Raw genomic sequence first — 21,573 nt, forward strand, 5'->3', positions numbered from 1 at the left:
TTACTTACTTATTTTAAAGATTTTATTTATTTGACAGAGAGAGACAGCCAGTGAGAGAGGGAACACAAGCAGGGGGAGTGGGAGAGGAAGAAGCAGGCTCCCAGCGGAGGAGCCTGATGTGGGGCTCGATCCCAGAAAACGCCGGGATCACGCCCTGAGCCGAAGGCAGACGCTTAATGACTGCACCACCCAGGCGCCCCTTGTTTCTTATTTATGTCCTAGTTCAGTGCATGTTGGGTAGAGGTAGAAGGGGAGTACTTTTTTTTTTTGTTTTTTTTTAATCTAGGATGGGGCCTCAGATTCCTTCACTGGATCTTCTGCATCTGCTGACAGATGAAGGAGGAAAGTGTGGAGGGTAGGGTTGAGGTTTTTATGGGACAGGCCCCTATACCACTGTCCAGAACTCAGTGTTTTGGTGTTAACCAACTGTTACAGACACTGGGAAATGTTGTTTACTTAAGGAGGAAAAGGGAAGCAGTTTAGTGAATGAATAGCCATTGTCTTCCACATATAAGATCCCTGCCCTTAAGAACCCTCTAATTTAGTGCAAGAAGCAGACATAGATAAAACTTGATGTAGAAGGTAGGCCTGGTAAGTGTAATAATAGAGTTTTAAATAGAGTGATATAAGTGTATAGGGAAGAGAAAGATTACTTTGGATTAGAAAGATTAGGGATATATTTGAAATTATATCTCTGAGATAGAAATTATTATAATTATTCTCAAAGGGCTGTTTTTTATTTATTTTTATTTTTTTATTTTTAAAGATTTTATTTATTTATTTGACAGAGAGAGACAGCCAGTGAGAGAGGGAACACAAGCAGGGGGAGTGGGAGAGGAAGAAGCAGGCTCCCAGCGGAGGAGCCTGATGTGGGGCTCGATCCCAGAAAACGCCGGGATCACGCCCTGAGCCGAAGGCAGACGCTTAATGACTGCACCACCCAGGCGCCCCTTGTTTCTTATTTATGTCCTAGTTCAGTGCATGTTGGGTAGAGGTAGAAGGGGAGTACTTTTTTTTTTTGTTTTTTTTTAATCTAGGATGGGGCCTCAGATTCCTTCACTGGATCTTCTGCATCTGCTGACAGATGAAGGAGGAAAGTGTGGAGGGTAGGGTTGAGGTTTTTATGGGACAGGCCCCTATACCACTGTCCAGAACTCAGTGTTTTGGTGTTAACCAACTGTTACAGACACTGGGAAATGTTGTTTACTTAAGGAGGAAAAGGGAAGCAGTTTAGTGAATGAATAGCCATTGTCTTCCACATATAAGATCCCTGCCCTTAAGAACCCTCTAATTTAGTGCAAGAAGCAGACATAGATAAAACTTGATGTAGAAGGTAGGCCTGGTAAGTGTAATAATAGAGTTTTAAATAGAGTGATATAAGTGTATAGGGAAGAGAAAGATTACTTTGGATTAGAAAGATTAGGGATATATTTGAAATTATATCTCTGAGATAGAAATTATTATAATTATTCTCAAAGGGCTGTTTTTTATTTATTTTTATTTTTTTATTTTTAAAGATTTTATTTATTTATTTGACAGAGATAGAGACAGCCAGCGAGAGAGGGAACACAAGCAGGGGGAGTGGGAGAGGAAGAAGCAGGCTCATAGCAGAGGAGCCTGATGTGGGGCTTGATCCCATAATGCTGGGATCACGCCCTGAGCCAAAGGCAGACGCTTAACTGCTGTGCCACCCAGGCGCCCCTCAAAGGGCTGTTTTTTAAAAAAGATTTATTTATTAGAGAGAGAGAGAGAGAGAGCACAAGCGGGGGAGCGGCAGAGGCAAAGCTCCGGAGAAGCAGACTCCCCTCTGAACAGGGAGCCTGATGTGGGGCTCAATCCCAGGACCCTGAGATCATAACCTGAGCCGAAGGCAGCTGCTTAACCAACTGAGCCACTCAACCACCCCTCAAAGGGCTGTTTTAACAATCAAATGACTTGATATATGGCAGTGCCAGGCACACTAAATGGTATCTAAATGGTGGGTGCTATTGTTCTTATTCTTCGGGGATGTTCTTGCACTGAGTTTTTAAGGATTGGTTGTTCTTGCACTGAGTTTTTAAGGATTGGTAGAGCTTTGAAAAGTGGATTCCAGATGGACTTATTCTAGCAACAGTATGGAAGTGGGAGAATTTAGGACATTTTTAGGAGTAGCAGCTTATATAACTAACACATAGAGAATGCGGGTGGATGTAATAGGAGATATGGGAAGAGAGGTGTGGGTCAGATCATTCATGCTCTTGAATAACATGCTAAGGAATTTGGACTTTGATCAGGAGCTGTGAGCTGCCTCAAAAACTTGAGTAGCCAATAGCTTCTTAACAAAAGGTATTGTGTCTTGTTTATTTTTTTTATCCATTTTATAACTATATGGAGAGGTAATATAACATTGTGCTTAAGAGCACAGAATCCACTGTTTTGGTTTGATGCCTGGCTCTGCTACATATTGTCTGTATGACTTTGGGCAGGTTACTTTATTTCTCGGAGCCTAAGTTTCTTTTTTTTCTTTTTTTTTTTTTTAAAGATTTTATTTATTTATTTGACAGAGAGAGAGACAGCGAGAGAGAGAGAGAGAACACAAGCAGGGGGAGTGGGAGAGGAAGAAGCAGGCTCCCAGTGGAGGAGCCTGATGTGGGGCTCGATCCCATAATGCCAGGATCACGCCCTGAGCCAAAGGCAGACGCTTAACGACTGAGCCACCCAGGCGCCCCGGAGCCTAAGTTTCTTTATCAATATGATTGGGAGGAAAAAAGTATTACTTCATTGGATTATTATGAGGATTAAATGAATATAATATAAAAACAATGCCTGCATAGTAAGTGCTCTTTAAGAATCAGTTGCTATCATAATCATAAAATCATTACCAGTGCCTGACACATAGTAGGCATTCAATAATTTTTGAGTGGTCAGAATCGTGTTTTAAATTTACCCAGCAAGTATTTGTATACTGTCATATGACAGGCAAGAGAATTTATTTCATTTTATAAAACATTGTTAAAGGTAGGAAATGATGATGCCATGGGAGAGTGGTGTAGATGGAGTGCCTTGGTAGTTCAGAAGCATGCTAGTTCAGAAGTACTCCTACTTGGAGGGAGCCAGATTTGTTTTGTGGGAAAGGAAGTATTTGAACGGGGCTTTGAGGGTGGGTGAATCTAACTATGTAGAAATGAGGGGAGGGGCATTCTAGGCAGTGGAAACAGTCTGAGAAAAGTCAAAGGGTGTATAAAAGCATGGTAATAACACTTTATGGAAAATAGTAAATCATGTTACAAGAAAGACTAAGGCAAATTAAGTCTCTGGTCAAAGTCTAGTTTACTAGTAGTATCAGAGTTGGGAGTTTCCTCTTAGGGTCTTACTAACTTTAGATTGGGTGATCAGCTGTCTTTTGTGTAGACTGAGCCTTGGTACTCAGTATGTGGTCCAGGGATCTAGCAGGATCAGCATCAGCTGGGAGCTTATTAGAAATTCAGACTCGGGAAACCTGGGTGACTCAGTCGGTTAAGCGTCTGCCTTCGGCTCAGGTCATGATCTCAGGGTGCTGGGATCGAGTCCCACATCAGGATCTCTGCTCAGCAGGGAGTCGGCTTCTCCCTCTCACTCTCTCTGCGTCTCTCTGTCTCTCTCTCAAATAAATAATAAAATCTTAAAAAAAAAATTCAGATTCTCAGCTTCCCCCTGCCCCGACCTATAGAATCAGAGCCTGTGATTTACATAATTCCCAGGTGATTTGTTTGCACACTATAATTTAGGAAGCGTTGGTTTAAAAAACAACAACTCTTCCTACTTCTTAACATGAGTGTGTGTGTAATATGAAACTAAAAATAATAAATTTCAGTAATCACTCAGTCTAGAGCATATGCATTAACAAAGTGCTCTCTTTCTGAGCCAAATAATTCTAGCTGGCATGATTTTGGGTGGTGGTAGTCGGGGGTAAGAATCATTCAGAATGTATTTTTTTAGGTCTGGTCTCATACCAAAAAAGATTTGAGGCTTCATCCACAACTTAGATTTTAATATAATTAGCAATAATAATTTCAGTAAAAACTTACTGTTGACATTAAATACTTTTCTAAGGATATATCACTTCCCTGTTAAGTACGAGTAGTATTTGCCTTTTAAAGTATATGCTTTTTATAGCAACTAGAATGATGAACTCTGCTCGAGCTCTTCTTCCAGTATAAAGCTAATGCCTGTCTTAGCTTGTGAGCTCGGTGACACTGTTTTGGATGTGGTGGGTGGTGGAAAGGAAATGAGGTTGAGGAGGTCAGGCAGAAAAGTTTCACATAGAAGTAGAGTTGTGCTGCACCACTGTGATGTGGTGATGGGAGTCGGGGGTGGGGAGAAGGTAGGCAGAAAACCGTCACATGAAGCCAGTGCCTGCCTGAATGTGCTGGCTGTGACATGTCTGTGGATGATGTGGTCATAGTGAATGGTGGGCCTGTGGGGGAAGGGAAGCAAGGGTATATCACACCCAAACTAGGTCTTTTCAGCTTCTAGGCGGCCCATGACTTTAAAATATAGCCATTGTTTTGCTAGTAGAATCCTATTGCCTAGCTTCTATATAAATATTTGATTAAATAAAGTAAATACCTCTTGGCTTTCCAGCCTTGTACCTGCCTCTAAATGTTCTTTCTTAGAAAATGAATTTACATTGTCAAGCTAATTTGGTGATTATTGCTTTTGCATTCAAGAAGTGTTTGTTTAGTATCTTATGTGCAAAGCATTGTGTATCAGGCACTGTATATAGAAACAAATGAGAAGAGATCTGTATTCTTGAAAACCTTTCTTATATTCCAGCCTGAAGAAAGAGTTAGAAATGTTAAAAGAAGAATAGCTAACATATTCTAGAGCTTGTTATCTTCGGGGAGCCCAAGTTATGTCATTTCATCTTCATACTAACCATTTGGGTTAAGTAATAGTAATACCTCCATTTTGCATGTGAAGAAACTAAAATACGGAGAGGTTATCATGAAGTGGCAGAATCAGGATTCAAATATAAGCAGTCTTACTGCAGACCCTGGACCCCCTCAGTTACACTTATGAGCAGTCTTTCAAAGCAGGGTGAAAAGTGTATAGCAGTACTGTTGGGGGGAGGAGGAGGAAGAGAGAGGAATAATACTAGCTGAAGATATCCAGGAGATCAGCATAGAGAAGATGAAATTTTAGCTGATCTTGGAAGGATGATTTTTAGTAAAATGAAATAAAATAGTCTTCCAACTCAGAGAAGAGCTTGAATTTAAGTTTGTAAGTCATAAAAATCATTCATGCCATTCAACAAATCTTTACTGAGAGCTTGCTTACTATGTGCCAGATACTGTACTAGGTACTAGAAATGCAGAAATAAATAAAACTCTGAATCCTTCATAGTAAGGAAGTTACAAAAGAGTGATATGGGCAGAAGGCCAATTATAATGAGTTTAAGAATGAGTGAAGGAAATGTAGATAGTGAATGTAACCTATTAAAAGTTTGGTAACAAATGAAAAGAGTGAATTAATATATTTTAGGGAGGGGGAAAGAGAAGCATTTTTTAAGATGGGGGAATTTAAGTATATTTGTAGGATAGAACCAGAGGAGATGAAGAGATGGACAAAAAATAAGGCTCATGGGAAAATATGAGGATCCAAAGATAAGTTGGAGCAGATCAAGTTTTAAATACTGTGGTAAGGAATTTCAACATTATTCTATAGGCAGAAGGGAGCCATTGAAGTGTTATGAAGACGGTAATGACATATTTTGTGTTTTGAAATGTGACCCTAATAGCCATGTAAGGAATGGCATAATTTAGGATCATTAATAATGATAAATTAAAAGCCACTAAGTTTGATTTGAGCATGGGCTAGACATTGTTAAATACTATACCTGAACTGTTGAGTTTAATTCTCCTAACAAGCCTCTAAGATGGTGTTATTTTTGGGTCCATTTTTGCAGATGAGGACATTGAGATTTATAAAGATTAAGTAACTTGCTTAAGTTCCCCTAGATGGGAATGGATAGATCCCTATGCTCTAGTGCAAGGGTCAGCAAACTTTTTCTGTAAAGGACTAGACAGTAAATATTCTTTTTTTTTTTTTATTTTTTTTATTTTTTTTTTTTTAAGATTTTATTTATTTATTTATGTGACAGAGAGACAGCCAGCGAGAGAGGGAACACAAGCAGGGGAGAGTGGGAGAGGAAGAAGCAGGCTCGTAGCGGAGGAGCCCGATGTGGGACTCGATCCCGGAACGCCAGGATCACGCCCTGAGCCGAAGGCAGACGTTTTAACGACTGCGCCACCCAGGCGCCCTAGACAGTAAATATTCTAGTCTTTGCAAGTCTTACAGTCTCTATCCCAACTAAGCTGCCACAGACAATACCATGATTGTGTTACAATAAAAAATTATAAAAACTGGACTCCTGGTTGGCTCAGTTGGTTAAGTGTCTGCCTTCTGCTCAGGTCATGGTCCCAGGGTCCTGGGATAGAATCCCTCGTTGGGCTCCCTACTCGGCGGGGAGTGCTTCTCCCTCTGCCTCTACCCCCTGCTTGTGTCCTCTCTCTCTCTCTCTCTCTCTCTCTCTCTCGTGCATGCAAAAATAAATAAATAAAGTCTTAAAAAAATTATAAAAACAAATAGTGGGCCATAGTTAGCCCACCCCTGGTAGGGCCTGTTATAGTTTGGAAAGCCATAATGAAGAAAGAAATGTAGCTTATCATATTTACTTTATCTCCTTTTGCTATGGTGGAGTAATAGGAATAGAATTATTCTTTTTTTAAAAGATTTTATTTATTTGAGAGAAAGGGACAGTGATAGCGAGAGAGAGCATGAGTGGGGAGGAGAGGGGGAAGCTGGCTCCCTGCGACATGGGGCTTGATCCCAGGACCCTGGGCCAAAGGCAGATGCTTAACCAACTGAGCCACTCAGGTGCCCTGGGAATAGAATTATTCTTAGGTGGGGATACCATTTAATCTCAAGAGAAGCATCCTTTCTATGAGAGGCTCACTAGAAACAGCTATTTATACATACAGTTTAGCCACATTCTGCAAAATACCCACTTAACTTTCTATTACAGTTGCCTTCCAACAGAAAGAACCCTAGAATGAAAGTTCTGTGAGAGCAGGGACTTTGTTTTATTCACTGCCCTGTCCCTAAAGCCTTGCACATAGTAGCCACTCAATAAAGAATTGCTTATTTGCAACGATGTGGATGGAACTAGAGGGTATTATGCTAAGCGAAATAAGTCAGTCAGAGAAAGGCAAATATATGATTTCAGTCACATGTGGAATTTAAGAAGCAAAACAGATGAGCGTAGGGAAAGGGAAGGAAAAATAAATTAAGATAAAGACAGAGAAGGAGGCAAACTGTAAGGGACTGTTAACTATTAGAGAACAAACTGAGGGTTGCTGGAAGGGAGGTGGACTAAATGGGTGATGGGCATTTAGGAGGGCATTTGTTGGATTGAGCACTGGACGTTATATGTACGCGATGAATCACTAAATTCTACTTCTGAAACCAGTGCTACACTATATGTTAACTAAAATTTAAATAAAAAATAAAAAGTAAATTAAAAAATAATTGTTTAATAAACAAATGGCATGCTGATTCTTGTAATTCCAATGACTGGGGAGTTGTACAGATACTTAGAGAAGAGTGACCTATTTTAAAAATACCTGTAACAACTGCAACTCCCTCAGATTAACTAGTTTCTCATTCATCTTGTCCATATTTCCTCTGTTCTACTACAGCTTCCTCTTTTTTTTTTTAAGATTGTATTTATTTGACAGAGAGAGCATAAGCAGGGGAGCAGCAGAGGGAGAGGGAGAAGCAGGCTCCCCACTAAGCAGGGAGCCCAATGTGGGGCTCGATCCTAGCACCCCGGGATTATGACCTGAGCTGAAGGCAGACGCTTAACCGCCTGAGCCACCCAAGTGCTCCCAGCCTCTTCATTTCTACCCAACTAGTTTCTGACAGTAACTGACATTCTTGATGCTCTTTCTGCATAGGTCATAGACACTGGGCCATGCTGGCCAGAAACAGCCAGCATTCCAGATTCAGTCTTTCAGCACTCTGTATTACTTATGTTGATTGTTAGACTTTTACCTGCCCCACATTCCTCCTACTCACCCTCTTCTATATTAGGTAGTGATTTTCATAGTAAAGAAACTGACAGACGAATGAAGTTAAATGTACCATTTTTCCAGAGCAGGAAGTGAAGGTAGGGACAAGTTTAGGGAATGAAGAGGAGAGTGGGCACATAAAAAGCAGCTTTTCGGGGTGCCTGGCTGGCTCAGTCAGTGGAGCACACGACTCTTGATCTTGGGATCATGAGTTTGAACCCCTTTGGGTGTAGAGATTATTTAAAAATAAAATCTGTAAAAGAAAAAGAAATAAGCTTTTCTGCCCAGTCACCTTGTGACTGAATTTGATTCTTACCTGGTCCACGTTTAAGTTATAATTATGATACTTTTTTTTTTGAACTCTTACTCTGTACCAGTCACTGTGCTATGAACTTTATATTCATAATTTCATTTAATCTCTTCCAACAGCCTTATGTTCTGGGCAATGTTATTCTACCTATAGAGAGGGAAAAGGTAGAGTGAGGTGGGATTTGAGTCCACACCCTCTAACTTCAGAGACTTTTAACTCTTTATCAATTCATTTCCCATTTATTCCCAAGCCAGAGGTAAGTTTCAAATGATCATTGGCTCCTGCATCCTATTTTCAGTACTGCCTACATCTTTCCTTGGGTTCTTTCCTTTCTCAAGTTCCCACCAAGTCTCTGGATGTACTTAGAGAAAACTAGTGGTCCAGAAACCACCTTTTGGAGAAACTCTGAAATTTCCACATTTGTAATTTTGGTCAAAGTGGCATGTCTTTAAAACTCTGCTGTGATGTTACAGCCACTCATTCTCCCTCACTCAGTTCCGTTTCACTCAAAGATCATTTACTGCACGTGCATACTATTTGCTGGGCACTGTTCGGTGCTTTGAACACAAGGAAGAGTATGACCTGGACTCTGCCTTCATGGAACTTTATGGTCCTTTTCAGCCTTGTCACTGATTTCCCTTTACTCTCACTTGTAGTCAGTCTCCCCTTTTCTTTGCCTTTCTAAATTAGAGCTTACTTGAGACTTGAGGGCATTGTTTTTTGTTTTTGTTTTTTTAAGATTTATTTATTTGAGAGAGAGAAGTGCGCATGAGCGGGGGTGGGGGGTGGGCACAGGGAGAGAATCTCAAGCAGACTCCCCACTGAGTCGCAGCCCAACCCCGGGCTCCATCTCACAACCCTGAGATCATGACCTGAGCCGAAATCAAGAGTCAGACGCTTAACCAACTGAGCCACCCAGGTACCCCTTGAGGGCATTGTTAATAAGACTTCCTTTTTGGCAACCCAAACACAATTGTCGCTGGCTTTGTGACATTTATCTTCTCCCACTTTAATGATCATCATCAGTAATAATCATCTTTTATGGTTTTTATTTTTAAATTATTTTTATATATAAATATAACCTGTTGGTTGAAAAAACTTCAACTATAACGTGTGTACACTGAAAAATAAAAATTACCCCTTACCTCGTCAGTACCACTTACTATTTTTCTTCTTTGTTTTATAGCTTTCTTGAGATTTAAATGACGTACAATAAACTGCACATATTTAAAGGGTGCACCGCAGTGAGTTTTGACATATGTATATACACCCATGAAACCATCACCATGAGGTAGTGAACATATCCATCCTCCCTCAAAATTTCCTCTCTCCCCTTTGCACCCCCATAAACTCCACCCCTCTCAGGCAACTATTGATCTGCCTTTTGTCACTATAGATGCATTTTACTTTATAGACTTTATATAAATGGAATGGTACAGTATGTACTTTTTTGGGTCCAGATTTTTCACTCAGCATAATTATTTTGAGATTTATCTGCTGTTGCGTATATCACCGGTTCATTCCTTTTTGTAGCTGAGTAGTCTAGTGTGTGAATACCACTAATTTGTTTTATTCCTTCAACTGCTAATGGGTATTTGTGTACAAGTTTTGTAGTGACATATGCTTTCACTTCTTTTGGGTTAAATACCTAGGAGTGGAATAGCTGGATCATAGGTACATGTTTATTTAAGAAGCTATCTCACTGTCTTCCAGAGTAGTTGTACCATTTCATATTCCCACCAGGACTGTGTGGGTATTCCAGTTGCTCTTCATTTTTACCAACATTTGGTACTCCAAGTCTTTAATTTTAGACATTCTAATAGGTGTATAGTACACCTTATGGTTTGGATTTGCGTTTCCCTAATGATTTTGAGCATCTTTTCATGTCCTTATTTTCCATCTGTATTTCTTCTTTAGTGAATTGTCTATTTGAGTCTTTCTCTATTTTTTAAATTGGGTTATTATTATATTTTGAGAGATTAAAAAAATCTAAAAACATGGGGTGGGCGGCTCAGTCAGTTGAGCGTCAGACTCTTGATTTTGGCTCGGGCTGTGATCTCCAGGTTGTGGGATCAAGCTCTGTGTTGGGCTCTGTCCTCAGTGTGGAGTCTGCTTGGCATTCTCTGTCTACCTCTCCCTTTGCGCCTCCCACCTCTAAGATAAGTAAACAAATCTTAAAAAAAATCTAAACATGAATCTTTTCTTAGACACATGCACTGCTGTCTATGACTTGTCTTTTCATTCTCTTAACAGCATCTTAAAAAGAGCTCAAGATGGGGCACCTGAGTGGCTTAGTCGGTTGGGCATCTGCCTTCAGCTCAGGTCATGATCCCAGACTCCTGGGATCAAGCCCCTCATTGGGCTCCCTGCTCAGTGGGTAGTCTGCTTCTCCCTCTCCCTCCGTGCCCCGGACTCGTGTTCTCACACGCTCTGTTCTCTCTCTCTCAAATAAATAAATAAATAATCTTCAAAATCTTGTGCTCTTTTTTTTTTTTTTTAATTTTAAGATGTCTAATTAATTGGGGTGCCTGGGTGGCTCATTGATTAAGCATCTGCCTTTGGCTCAGGTCATGACCCCAGAGTACTGGGATCAAGCCCTGCATCAGGCTCCCTGCTCAGTGGGGAGCCTGCTTCTCCCTCTCCCCTTGCTGGTCCCCTTGCTTGTGTTCTTTCTGTCGCTCACTCTCTCTCAAATAAATAAATAAAATCTTAAAAAGAGGTCTGATTAATCATTTTTTAATTTTATAGATTATGCTTTGGCGTCATGTCTAAGAAACCTTTGCTTAATAGAAGGTCACAAAGGTTTTCTTTTATGAATTCTTCCAGATATTTTATAGATTTGGTTTTACGTTTAGGTTTATGATCCATTTTAAGTCAATTTTTATATATGCTAAAAGGTATTAATCGGATTTGTTTGTTTGTATATGTGTATCCAGTTGTTCGAGCTCCCTTTGTTGAAAACACTATTTTTGCTCTACTGAATTGCCTTTGCACCTACCTTTGTAGAAAATCGGTCATGCATTGTATTCGTTTCCTGGGACTGCCTAACAAAGTACCATGAACTTGTGGCTTTAAGCAATCTAAATTTATTCTCTCACAGTTCTGAAGTCTGAAATCAAGGTGTTGATAGGCAGCACTTCATCTGGAGGCTGTAGGGGAGAATCCTCTCTTGTTTCTTTTGACTTTTGGTGACCCCAGACATTCTTTGGTTTATGGCAGCATAACTCCTATCTCTGCCTCTGTGTTTACCTGGCCTTTTCCCCAGATATTTCTCAAGTGTCTTCCCGTCTTCTTTTTCTTTTCTTTTTTTAAATTGAAGTATAGTTGAGGGACACCTGGGTGCCTCAGTTGGTTAAGCTTCTGCCTTCGGCGCAGGTCATGATCGCAGGGTCCTGGGATCGAGTCCCACATTGAGGTCCTTCCTCAGCGGGAGCCTGCTTCTGCCTCTGCCTGCTGCTGCCCCTGCTTGTGTTTTTTTTCTCTCTCTCTCTATCAAATGAGTAAATAAAATCTTAAAAAAAATAAAATAATTTGAAGTATAGTTGATATACGATATTATATCAGTTTTAGGTGTACAACATAGTGATTCAACATTTATATATAATATGAAATGCTTCCCATAAGTGTAGTTATCATTTGTCACCATGCAAAATTATTTCAATATTATTGGCTATATTCTCCATGTTGTACTTTACATCCCTATGACTTATTTATAACTGGAAGTTTGTACCTCTTAATCCCCTTCACCTGTTTCTCCCATCGGTGCTCCTCCCAACCACCACCAATTTGTTCTCTGTATTTATGAGTCTGTTTTTGTCTTGTTTTGTTTGTTTTGTAGATTCCAGATATAAATGACATCATATATTATTATTAGTGCTTCCTAGACATTTTCTATTAATATACAAACTTTTTTTATATAAATGGGATTTGTAGCTCACTGTTTTTGTTTAACAGTGTATTTTGGATATCTTCCCATATCCATGCATAAAGATCTAGTCCATTCTTTTTAATGGCTATATAGTATTCCAATCTAGGAATGTACTGTAAATACTTAACTAGTCTTTTATTGGCGGGTATTTAGATATACAGTGTGAAGTAAATGTCCTTTTATATGTACCCAAATTGGATATATTTGTAACATAAATTCTGAGAAGTGAAATTGTTGGAGCAATTAAAATGTTTGCTAGATATAATCATTTACCCGTTGAAAAAATTGTGCCAAGGGGCGCCTGGGTGGCACAGCGGTTAAGTGTCTGCCTTCGGCTCAGGGCGTGATCCCAGCGTTATGGGATCGAGCCCCACATCAGGCACCGCCACTATGAGCCTGCTTCTTCCTCTCCCACTCCCCCTGCTTGTGTTCCCTCTCTTGCTGGCTGTCTCTATCTCTGTCAAATAAATAAATAAAATCTTTAAAAAAAAAAAAAGAAAAAAAAGAAAAAATTGTGCCAAGAATTTAACAATGTTTCCTGTTCCTGTTTTCTCACCTTCTGGGCAACACTGAGCATGATCAATCTTAATCTTTGTTCATTTGATAGATTTAAAAAGCAGTATCTTCTTCTTTTAATGTGTATTTCTTTAATTATGAGTGAATTAGAGCATTTTGATATTTTTATTAGACATTTTTTCTGTGAATTATATACATTTTTTGCTTTTTCTTTTTTTTTCTTTTTTTCTTTTTCTTTAAGATTTTATTTATTTATTCGACAGAGATAGAGACAGCCAGCGAGAGAGGGAACACAAGCAGGAGGAGTGGGAGAGGAAGAAGCAGGCTCATAGTGGAGGAGCCTGATGTGGGGCTCGATCCCATAACGCCGGGATCAAGCCCTGAGCCGAAGGCAGACGCTTAACCGCTGTGCCACCCAGGCGCCCCTTGCTCTTTCTTTTTTTTAAAGATTTTATTTATTTGAGAGAGAGAAAGCGAGCATGAGCAGGGGGAGGGGCAAAGGGAGAGGGACAAGCAGACTCCCTGCTGAGCAGGGAGACCAACAGGGTGCTTGATCCCAGGACTCTGTGATCATGACCTGAGCTGAAGGCAGAAGTTTAACAGACTGAGCCACCCAGGCACCCCTTGCTTACTTTTATACTGGGTTCCCTTTTTTTTTTTTTTTTAACATATTTGGAAAAGTTCTTTTAATGTTAAGAAGTTAGTTCTTTGTTTTCCAGCAAATGTGTTCCTTTTTCCCCTCTCTCTCATAGTTGGTAGTTTATAAATTACAGACCTCAGTTTGGGTCGTCCAACCTACTTACTTTCTAGATGAGGAAACTGAACTTCAAATAGGGTTAGTCTCTCTCTCTCTCTCTCTTTCTTTTAATTTTTTAAAATTTTGGTGAGTGTGTAGTCAGATAGTAGTGGAGCTGAAACCAGCATCACGTTTCCTTACTTCCAGTTTGGTGCTTTGGTGCCTTTTCTAATACACCATGCTATTTTTAAGGCTTACTCCTTTCTCTCTTCCACAGTTGCTTTTTACCACTAGATCTTGCCACAACCAGATGTTTCATGGTAAACTTAGAAATTTACCAGCCTGGTATCAAAGTTAGAGAGGCTACAGGGTTGTACAGGAACCCAGGAGACTTCACAGGTATTGAATTGTTTCTAATGCATGAGTAACTAAACTAGTTTCTCAATATGGCAGTTGTGGTATTTTCATTTGTTTAAAAAAATGTGTTTTGTTTCATAGGTTCATGGGTGTGTGTGTACATCAAGGACAGTTGCATGCACTTACAGAGGTAAGACTTAAGTGAGCATACTGAAATGGCTTCTTTGCCTTAGTTTCACCATTTTTGGTTCTATAATAATTGTTACTTGTATATGCATTTATATTTATGCAAAAATGGCAGTGTTAACAATGCTTTCTTCTCTTGCCTGGGGACAATGGTTGTATCTCTTAATACCCTTGGATTCCCTCATATTACTTTGTGAGTACTGAGAATATGAGTGCTCAAATATTATATTGATTCTTGCTGCCTGGATGACCCCTTCCTAAGCTAAGGGTTGGCATCCCTTGGCTGCAGACTCTTTCATGGTAACAAACATAAATGTTTGGTGTCCTGATCTAGAATTCCACTGTCACTGCTGTAGTGTCTTGATTGGTCTTATTACTCCTTGGAATTAGTTTACCTCTCCAGACTCACTTCATTTTCAGCCTCTCCTAGGCAGAAGTCACTATTTAGTCACTACTTAGCCTCTGAGGACCAGAGAATCCTCTCTAGAATAAAGGCTTCCTAAATTCAGGTACTGAGCTGTCAGCTTCAGAATTTGCTTGGGTGCGTCTTAGAAACACAGTTTCCTGAAATCTCTTAGGTTAAGTAGGTCTTCATAGGGCCCATATGTATTTTTAAAAGCTCCCCAGATTATTTAAGTGAGTATCTAGATTTGAGAATCTATGTTCCAGAAAGTGTTCCCAATCTTCCTTGGGAAGTAAGTTCCAAAATAAAAAGCGAAGAGGGGTGCCTGGGTGGCGCAGTCGTTAAGTGTCTGCCTTCGGCTCAGGGCGTGATCCCAGCATTCTGGGATCGAGCCCCACATCAGGATCCTCCGCTAGGAGCCTGCTTCTTCCTCTCCCACTCCCCCTGCTTGTGTTCCCTCTCTCGCTGGCTGTCTCTCTGGCAAATAAATAAAATCTTAAAAAAAATTAAAATAAAAAAAAAAGTGAAGAAACTTAGGAAGGAAAATTGTTTAACAGAACTTGTGACTATTGGTTTCCTGCTGGCTGGGTGCCTGATATCCGTCCTTAATATCTTATGACAGAAGGACCCATATACCTCACTCTTTGTCTCTTTTCTCAGTTACTGAGGGCACCAGAATGTGGAATGTGTGTAGCTCTGTCCTGCCTCTTTTACGGAAGGCCAAAGAAGGCAGAATAATGAGGTAGTTAAGAGCATGGGCTCTGACATCTTGATTACCTAGATATGAATTTCTCTGTGTCTCACTGTTGTCATCTGTAAAATGGAAATATAGTTTCTGCCCCAGGGAGTCTAGATTGAGAAGAGGACCAGTGTCTGAGCCCCAGAGTATTTCAATTTTAAAAGTCAGAGGAGAAGGGCATTTTGAGAGGGAGTGGCTAGTGAGTTAGGAAGAAAACCAGGAGAGTGTATTGGCCTGGAATGGAAAGGAAGGAGTTTCAAGGAGGAGGGAGTAAGTAATTATGGCAGATCTTGCTGATAAAATGACGATCTCACAGGGATTTTATAAAATGCTTATTTAGCACGGTGCCTGGCATATAGTAACTGGTTCATACATTTTAACTATTACAGCTTTTTTTTTCTTTCTCCTTTTTCTCAAAAGTTTTATTTATCTATTTGTCAGAGAGAGGGGGAAGAGAGAGAGAGAGCACACATAAGCAGGGGGAGCGGCAGGCAGAGGGAGAGCAGGCTCCCCACTGAGCAAAGAGCCCCATGCAGGACTCGATTCCAGGACCCTGGGATCATGACCTGAGCCGAAGGCAGACGCTTAACTGACTGAGCCACCCACGTGCCCCAACTATTACAGCTTTTATTATTAACATTGACTGGTCCTTCCTGAACTCCTTGAATTGTCAATATTTTTCATTTTGTATTTAATACTGTTGTTCAGTACTACTGTTAATGTTATTAAAAATTTTTAAACTTTTTATTGAAGTATTACATAACAGAAAAAGCACACATATGAAATGTGTACAGCTCACTAAATTTTTACAAATGAACACACCCATAACCAGCATTCCAGATCAAAAAAACCTTTTTTGTGTATTTCTTTTCTCAGGAGTGAGTCTATAAATTCTTCAAAGACAAAACTCTCTCATTCTCTCAAGCCTTCTGTCTGCCAGAGCTCTGACACTAACAATTGTTAAAGTATTTGTTGTACTCCCTGGCTATATCATTGTTCTTTGAAATGTTGGGTTTGAAGGCTTTAAAATCTGTGATCATGTTGCAAATTCAGAAGTGGGGTGTAATGGAAATGGCAGAAATGAATGATCTTAATGCAGCATTCTTTAGGCCTTGTTACACTTAAATAATATTTTCTGTTGTTTGTTAGCTTTTCATAGCCATATATAACATATAGTGCCTGCTTTGTGAAAGAGTGTGTATTTCCAGTATCATTGGTAAGATACTGGCATAGCTTATAACATAAATAATTTTTATTATTATGTTAATAGGCTGATGGTCATGCAGTCCAAATATCCAAATGCTCTTGGTTATTTTCAGAAGGGGATAAGCAAAGGCCGTCATGGCATAGATCTCTGGGGAATCCTATGTTTATCCTATAATTTGACTTGGCAGCACAGCTATTGGTTTCACTAAGGGTTATAAAAATAAATTACTAATAACATCTAGCACAGCACTGGGAACTTAGATGACATTTAGTAGATTTTTCTTGACTCGTGGAATGCTGTTCTTTATAATAATGTGAACACCATTCCTTATTTCTCTTCAAATAGTTTGTCAATAATTATAGCAGACAAACATAGCTCTTGTTAGTGCCTATAAAATATTGATATTATTAGGAAGAGTATTTCTCATATACAGTAGTGATCTGGACTTTTCTGGGCTTGAACCACTCCTGTGACTCTTCTTTCTTTATTTTTTTTTTAAAGATTTTTATTTATTTATTTGACAGAGAGAGATACAGCGAGAGAGGGAACACAAGGAGGGTGAGTGGGAGAGGGAGAAGCAGGCTCCCTGCTGAGTAGGGAGACTGATGAGGGGCTTGATCCAGGGTCCTGGGATCATGACCTGAACTGAAGGCAGATGTTTAATGACTGAGCCACCCAGGTGCCCCTCTTCTTTAAAATTATAGACACCTGGGGGCGCCTGGGTAGCACAGTCGTTAAGCGTCTGCCTTCGGCTCAGGGCGTGATCCCGGTGTTCTGGGATCGAGCCCCGCATCGGGCTCCTCCGTTGGGAGCCTGCTTCTTCCTCTCCCACTCCCCCTGCTTGTGTTCCCTCTCTCGCTGGCTGTCTCTCTGTCAAATAAATAAATAAAATCTTTAAAAAATAATAATAATAAAAATAAAATTATAGACATTGGGGTGCCTAGGTGGCTCAGTCAGTTAAGTGTCTGTCTTTGGCTCAGGTCGTCATCCTGGGGTCCTGGGATCTAGCCCCAAGTCAGGCTCCCTGATCAGCGGGGAGTCTGCTTCTCCCTCTATCCCTCCCCCTGCTTGCGCACGCTCTCTCTCTCTCTCTCTCTCCCCTCTAATAAATAAATAAATAAATAAATAAATAAAATCTTTTAAAAAATAATAAAATTGTAGACATTAATTGAACTTCGAACTGTCAGTTAGGTACTACAACTACTATAGATAGTTTTACCTATAGTTAAGTATAGACTTCTGAGTTTTTAAGCAAATGAGTTATTCGATAAAGATAAAACAGTTTGGGGGCACCTGGGTGGTGCAGTCGTTAAGCGTCTGCCTTGGGCTCAGGGCGTGATCCCGGCGTTCTGGGATCGAGCCCCACATCAGGCTCCTCTGCTAGGAGCCTGCTTCTTCCTCTCCCACTCCCCCCTGCTTGTGTTCCCTCTCTCGCTGGCTATCTCGCTCTCTGTCAAATAAATAAATAAAATCTTCAAAAAAGAGAAAACAGTTTGATAAGAGATCAAACAAAACCTTTTAAGTTTAATGAGTTGAATTAAGAATCCATATTGTATCAAGTAGATATGCTCCGTAAGTATGTCTGACTCAGGAAACCCTAACGTTGTCTTTCATTTGGTCATGAGTATCAAAGAAGTGAAAATCTTCAGTTTTTAAAGACAGAGAATATAACCCTATATATTAGTTAGCTATTGCTATGTAATATCCAACCACAAAACCTCAAAAGCATACAACAATAAACATTTATTTATTGTATACCTGCAGGGCTGAGCTGAGCTGAGCCCAGTTGGTCAGTTCTGCTAGTCTCACTTGGGCTCACTCATGCATCTGGCTGGTCAGCTGGTGGTCTGATCTAGGTTGGGCTTTGCTGGGACAGCTTTGCTCCAGTTGCTTCTCACCCTTCTTCTGGGATCTGCAGACTAGCCTGGATGTGATGATACCAGAACAGCAAGAGTATGCCAGCCATTTGCACAAGTGCTTTTCATGATTCTGCTTATAGTCAGGTTTGCTTGGCCAGCATCCCCACTGGACGAAACAAATCACACACCTGGGTCCACACTGGGAGCATACTGCAAAGTTCTATGTCAAAGGGCATGGATTCCGTAAGGGGTGAAGAATTGGAACCACTGTTGCAATCTCCCATATCCTATAAATATCCCAATTAAAAAATCTTAATTATTTGTCTTTTCTACCCTACTTGAGGGCAAAGACTTTCTCCCATTATAAAAATCATAGCTACCAGTTAGTTATTAAACACCTACTGTAGGCTAAGTGCTATGCTTGCTGCTTTATATATTAGCTATAATTCTCACAATTCTGTAATCGTATTTTCTCCATTTTATAGATGAGAAAACTCAGCTTAGAGAAATTAAGAGAATTTCCAAAGTAGGATTTGGATCCAGATTCATTTGACTTCAAAGCCTATACCCTTTCCATTATAACACACTGTCCTTAATTCACTTATATATTATCCACAGTGCTAAGTGCTTATCTGTATCCCCACGGGTTCTTGTATGTATAGCATGTGTAGTATTTGTAGAATTTGATTTTAACTATTTTTATATTTTGGGTTACTTAGAAAAGATATTTCCTGATTTTTGGATATATTAGAATGTGTTTGGTTGCAAGTAACAGAAAATAGTCAAAAGATCTTAAACAACAAAATGACTAATATAACTGGAATTCCGGTAGCTTATTAGGTTAGGGGTTGGTTTAATTCAGCAGCTAAATAGATGTTATTTAGAGACCCCATGTCTTTCCATCACTTTGCTCTGTCAACTTCATCCTAAGGTGGCTGTCATTCTACTCAAGAAGTAGCAGTGACCAGCTTACATGCTGTATGTTTTCTCTTCCATATCCAAGATGGAGGTGTGGAGCGTTGTCAAAGACAGAAGAGAGAGATGCTTCGAGACAAATTATGTGTCATCTCATAATGTCTTCTTTCTAGGCACAAAGAGGGGCGCCTGGGTGGCACAGCAGTTAAGCGTCTGCCTTAGGCTCAGAGCGTGATCCTGGCGTTATGGGATCGAGCCCCACATCAGGCTCCTCCGCTGTGAGCCTGCTTCTTTCTCTCCCACTCCCCCTGCTTGTGTTCCCTCTCTCGCTGGCTGTCTCTCTCTCTGTCGAATAAATAAATAAAATCTTTAAAAAAAAAAAAAAGAAAGGCACAAAGAGGGAAATAGCCTCATAATCAAACAGTTCAGGGATCCTCTTTGTGCAGAATCTTTCAGTGCCTAGAAGATTGGAAATTTGGGGAATGAGTGGGGTATAAGGTTGTCGGGTAGGGATCTCAAGTGACAGTACTCTTTGGTTAAAAGAGTCAGCAAAAGAATTGCTTGGCAGATGTTTTGGGGACTCTCTTGCCTTCTCTACCATGGAGAAACTATGCTTTTTTCCCATGGTTCCAGTAAGAATCACTCAGCCATAACACAGCAATTGCTTGGCTGGTGAGGTGATTCATTCTTTTTACAGCAAAGTGACTTCAGTCAGGCAGATACTTGGTACTAAAAGAAATGCTCTTAGCTCATGAGGGAATGGATCAGCCCTGCAGGTGGCTGAAAAGAACTTTTTATTCACATAGCCCTCATCTTCTTCTCACTCACCATTTCTACCCCCACTATACACCTTCTTTCTTTTTTAAAGAGTAGTTACTTTGGAAATTCCTTGTTTATGTGCGTTGATATATGTTGTTTCTGAGTTGTTTTTTGTCAGACTTATAAGAAGTCTTATATAATCAGAGGGCTTATAATGAAAGGAAACTCTGTTGGTTCAGTGACCAAACTCATGCATTATTTATAAAAATGAGCAGCCAGACCCCGATTCTAGTTTCTTGGTGTGCTGTGATATTGCTGTTAGTTGTGCCTGCTTCTTTTTTGTTCCCGTGTGGCCCAGTACAGAGTATTCTCTTGGCCTTATTTACCTTGAGCCAGATGCAGTATTGTCTGGTGCCTGCCTTGGGTTAACTTTTGCAGCATAGCCATACCTATCTTTCAAGCATGGGGTGGCTTTGAAGAGACTATTTCTACCACATGATAGTGAAGAGGACACTCCAGATGTACCAACAATGATTGCCCCTGTGACTCAAGACTTCTAAAGGAATGGTGAGGTTAGGAGAGATGACAGACTGTGAATTAGCATCTGCAAGGGAAGAAAGAGATTCACTTTATACATACCACTTTCAGTGAATCTGCTGTAGGCTAGGCAGTCTGCTAGGCTCTGGGCTTCTCAGGATAAAAAAGAAGCCTATTCCCCTGTTCATTGCTGTATAACAAACTACCCTAAAACTTAGTGATTTAAAACAACCATTTTATTTTGCTTGTGATTTTGTAGGTCAGGAATTGGGAAGGGCTTTGCTGGGTCTCTGATCTACATGTGTCAGCTAGAGGACCCACTTCCAGGATGGCTGCTGCATTCGCATGCCTGGTGCCGTGGTGAATGAAGGTGGCTTGGCCCCTCTCTTTCACTGCATGGTGTCTCATTTGCTAGGTCATCTCTATATGGCTTGAGCTTCCCATAGCTTGGTGATCTCAGGATAGTTGGACTTTGTATACGGTGACTGGAGAGAGGTATAGGCCTCCCAAGTGGGAGCTGAAAGACTTCTTATGACCTACCTTTGAAGTTCCAGAATGTCACTTGTGCTGCATTCTCTTGGTCAGGTCTGATTCCACCGGGAGGGGAATTATTAGACTTTACATCTCACTGACCATTTTTATTCCACTGCGATGTCTTTCATGAACTCAGTGTTTAGTGACTGGGGTAGTGAGAAATTTCTTACTATGTCCTTCCTTAAAAGCTATTTTTAAATATCCAGCCATTACTCCCTGCTGTTAACTCTTGCATCTCCTTATGTATTAATAGTTGTTACTCATTATAGTTCATATTCTTTTTTTCTGTCATCTCCTGTTTTCCACTCAATTATTTTACTAATATTTCAAATACAACAGCTCAGTTAGGTCACTCGTTTCAATCTTACCATTTTTTGTTGTTAGAATACTTATTCCTCCAAATAACTACAGAATTGGTTTTCATATTTTCTCATCTCTTGAATTTAATCAGTTCCCAATCCTTTTGTTTTCTTCATGATGTCTTTCTGGTTCTTCTT

The 21,573-nt window shown here is 40.2% G+C and overlaps 1 protein-coding gene across 1 annotated transcript in view; it reads left to right on the top strand.

Moving 5' to 3' along the window:
* The window catches only part of TESK2 (testis associated actin remodelling kinase 2), a 126,921-nt gene that overhangs the window by 73,184 nt on the left and 32,164 nt on the right, over positions 1–21,573 (top strand). Inside the window, exon 4 of the mRNA XM_008699292.2 lies at positions 14,079–14,127. Coding sequence (XP_008697514.1) covers positions 14,079–14,127 — 49 coding nt within the window. The remainder of the gene's footprint in view (positions 1–14,078; positions 14,128–21,573) is intronic.

The sequence above is a fragment of the Ursus maritimus genome, unplaced genomic scaffold, assembly GCF_017311325.1.
Source record: "Ursus maritimus isolate PB19 unplaced genomic scaffold, ASM1731132v1 scaffold_12, whole genome shotgun sequence".
Lineage (NCBI taxonomy): Eukaryota > Metazoa > Chordata > Mammalia > Carnivora > Ursidae > Ursus > Ursus maritimus.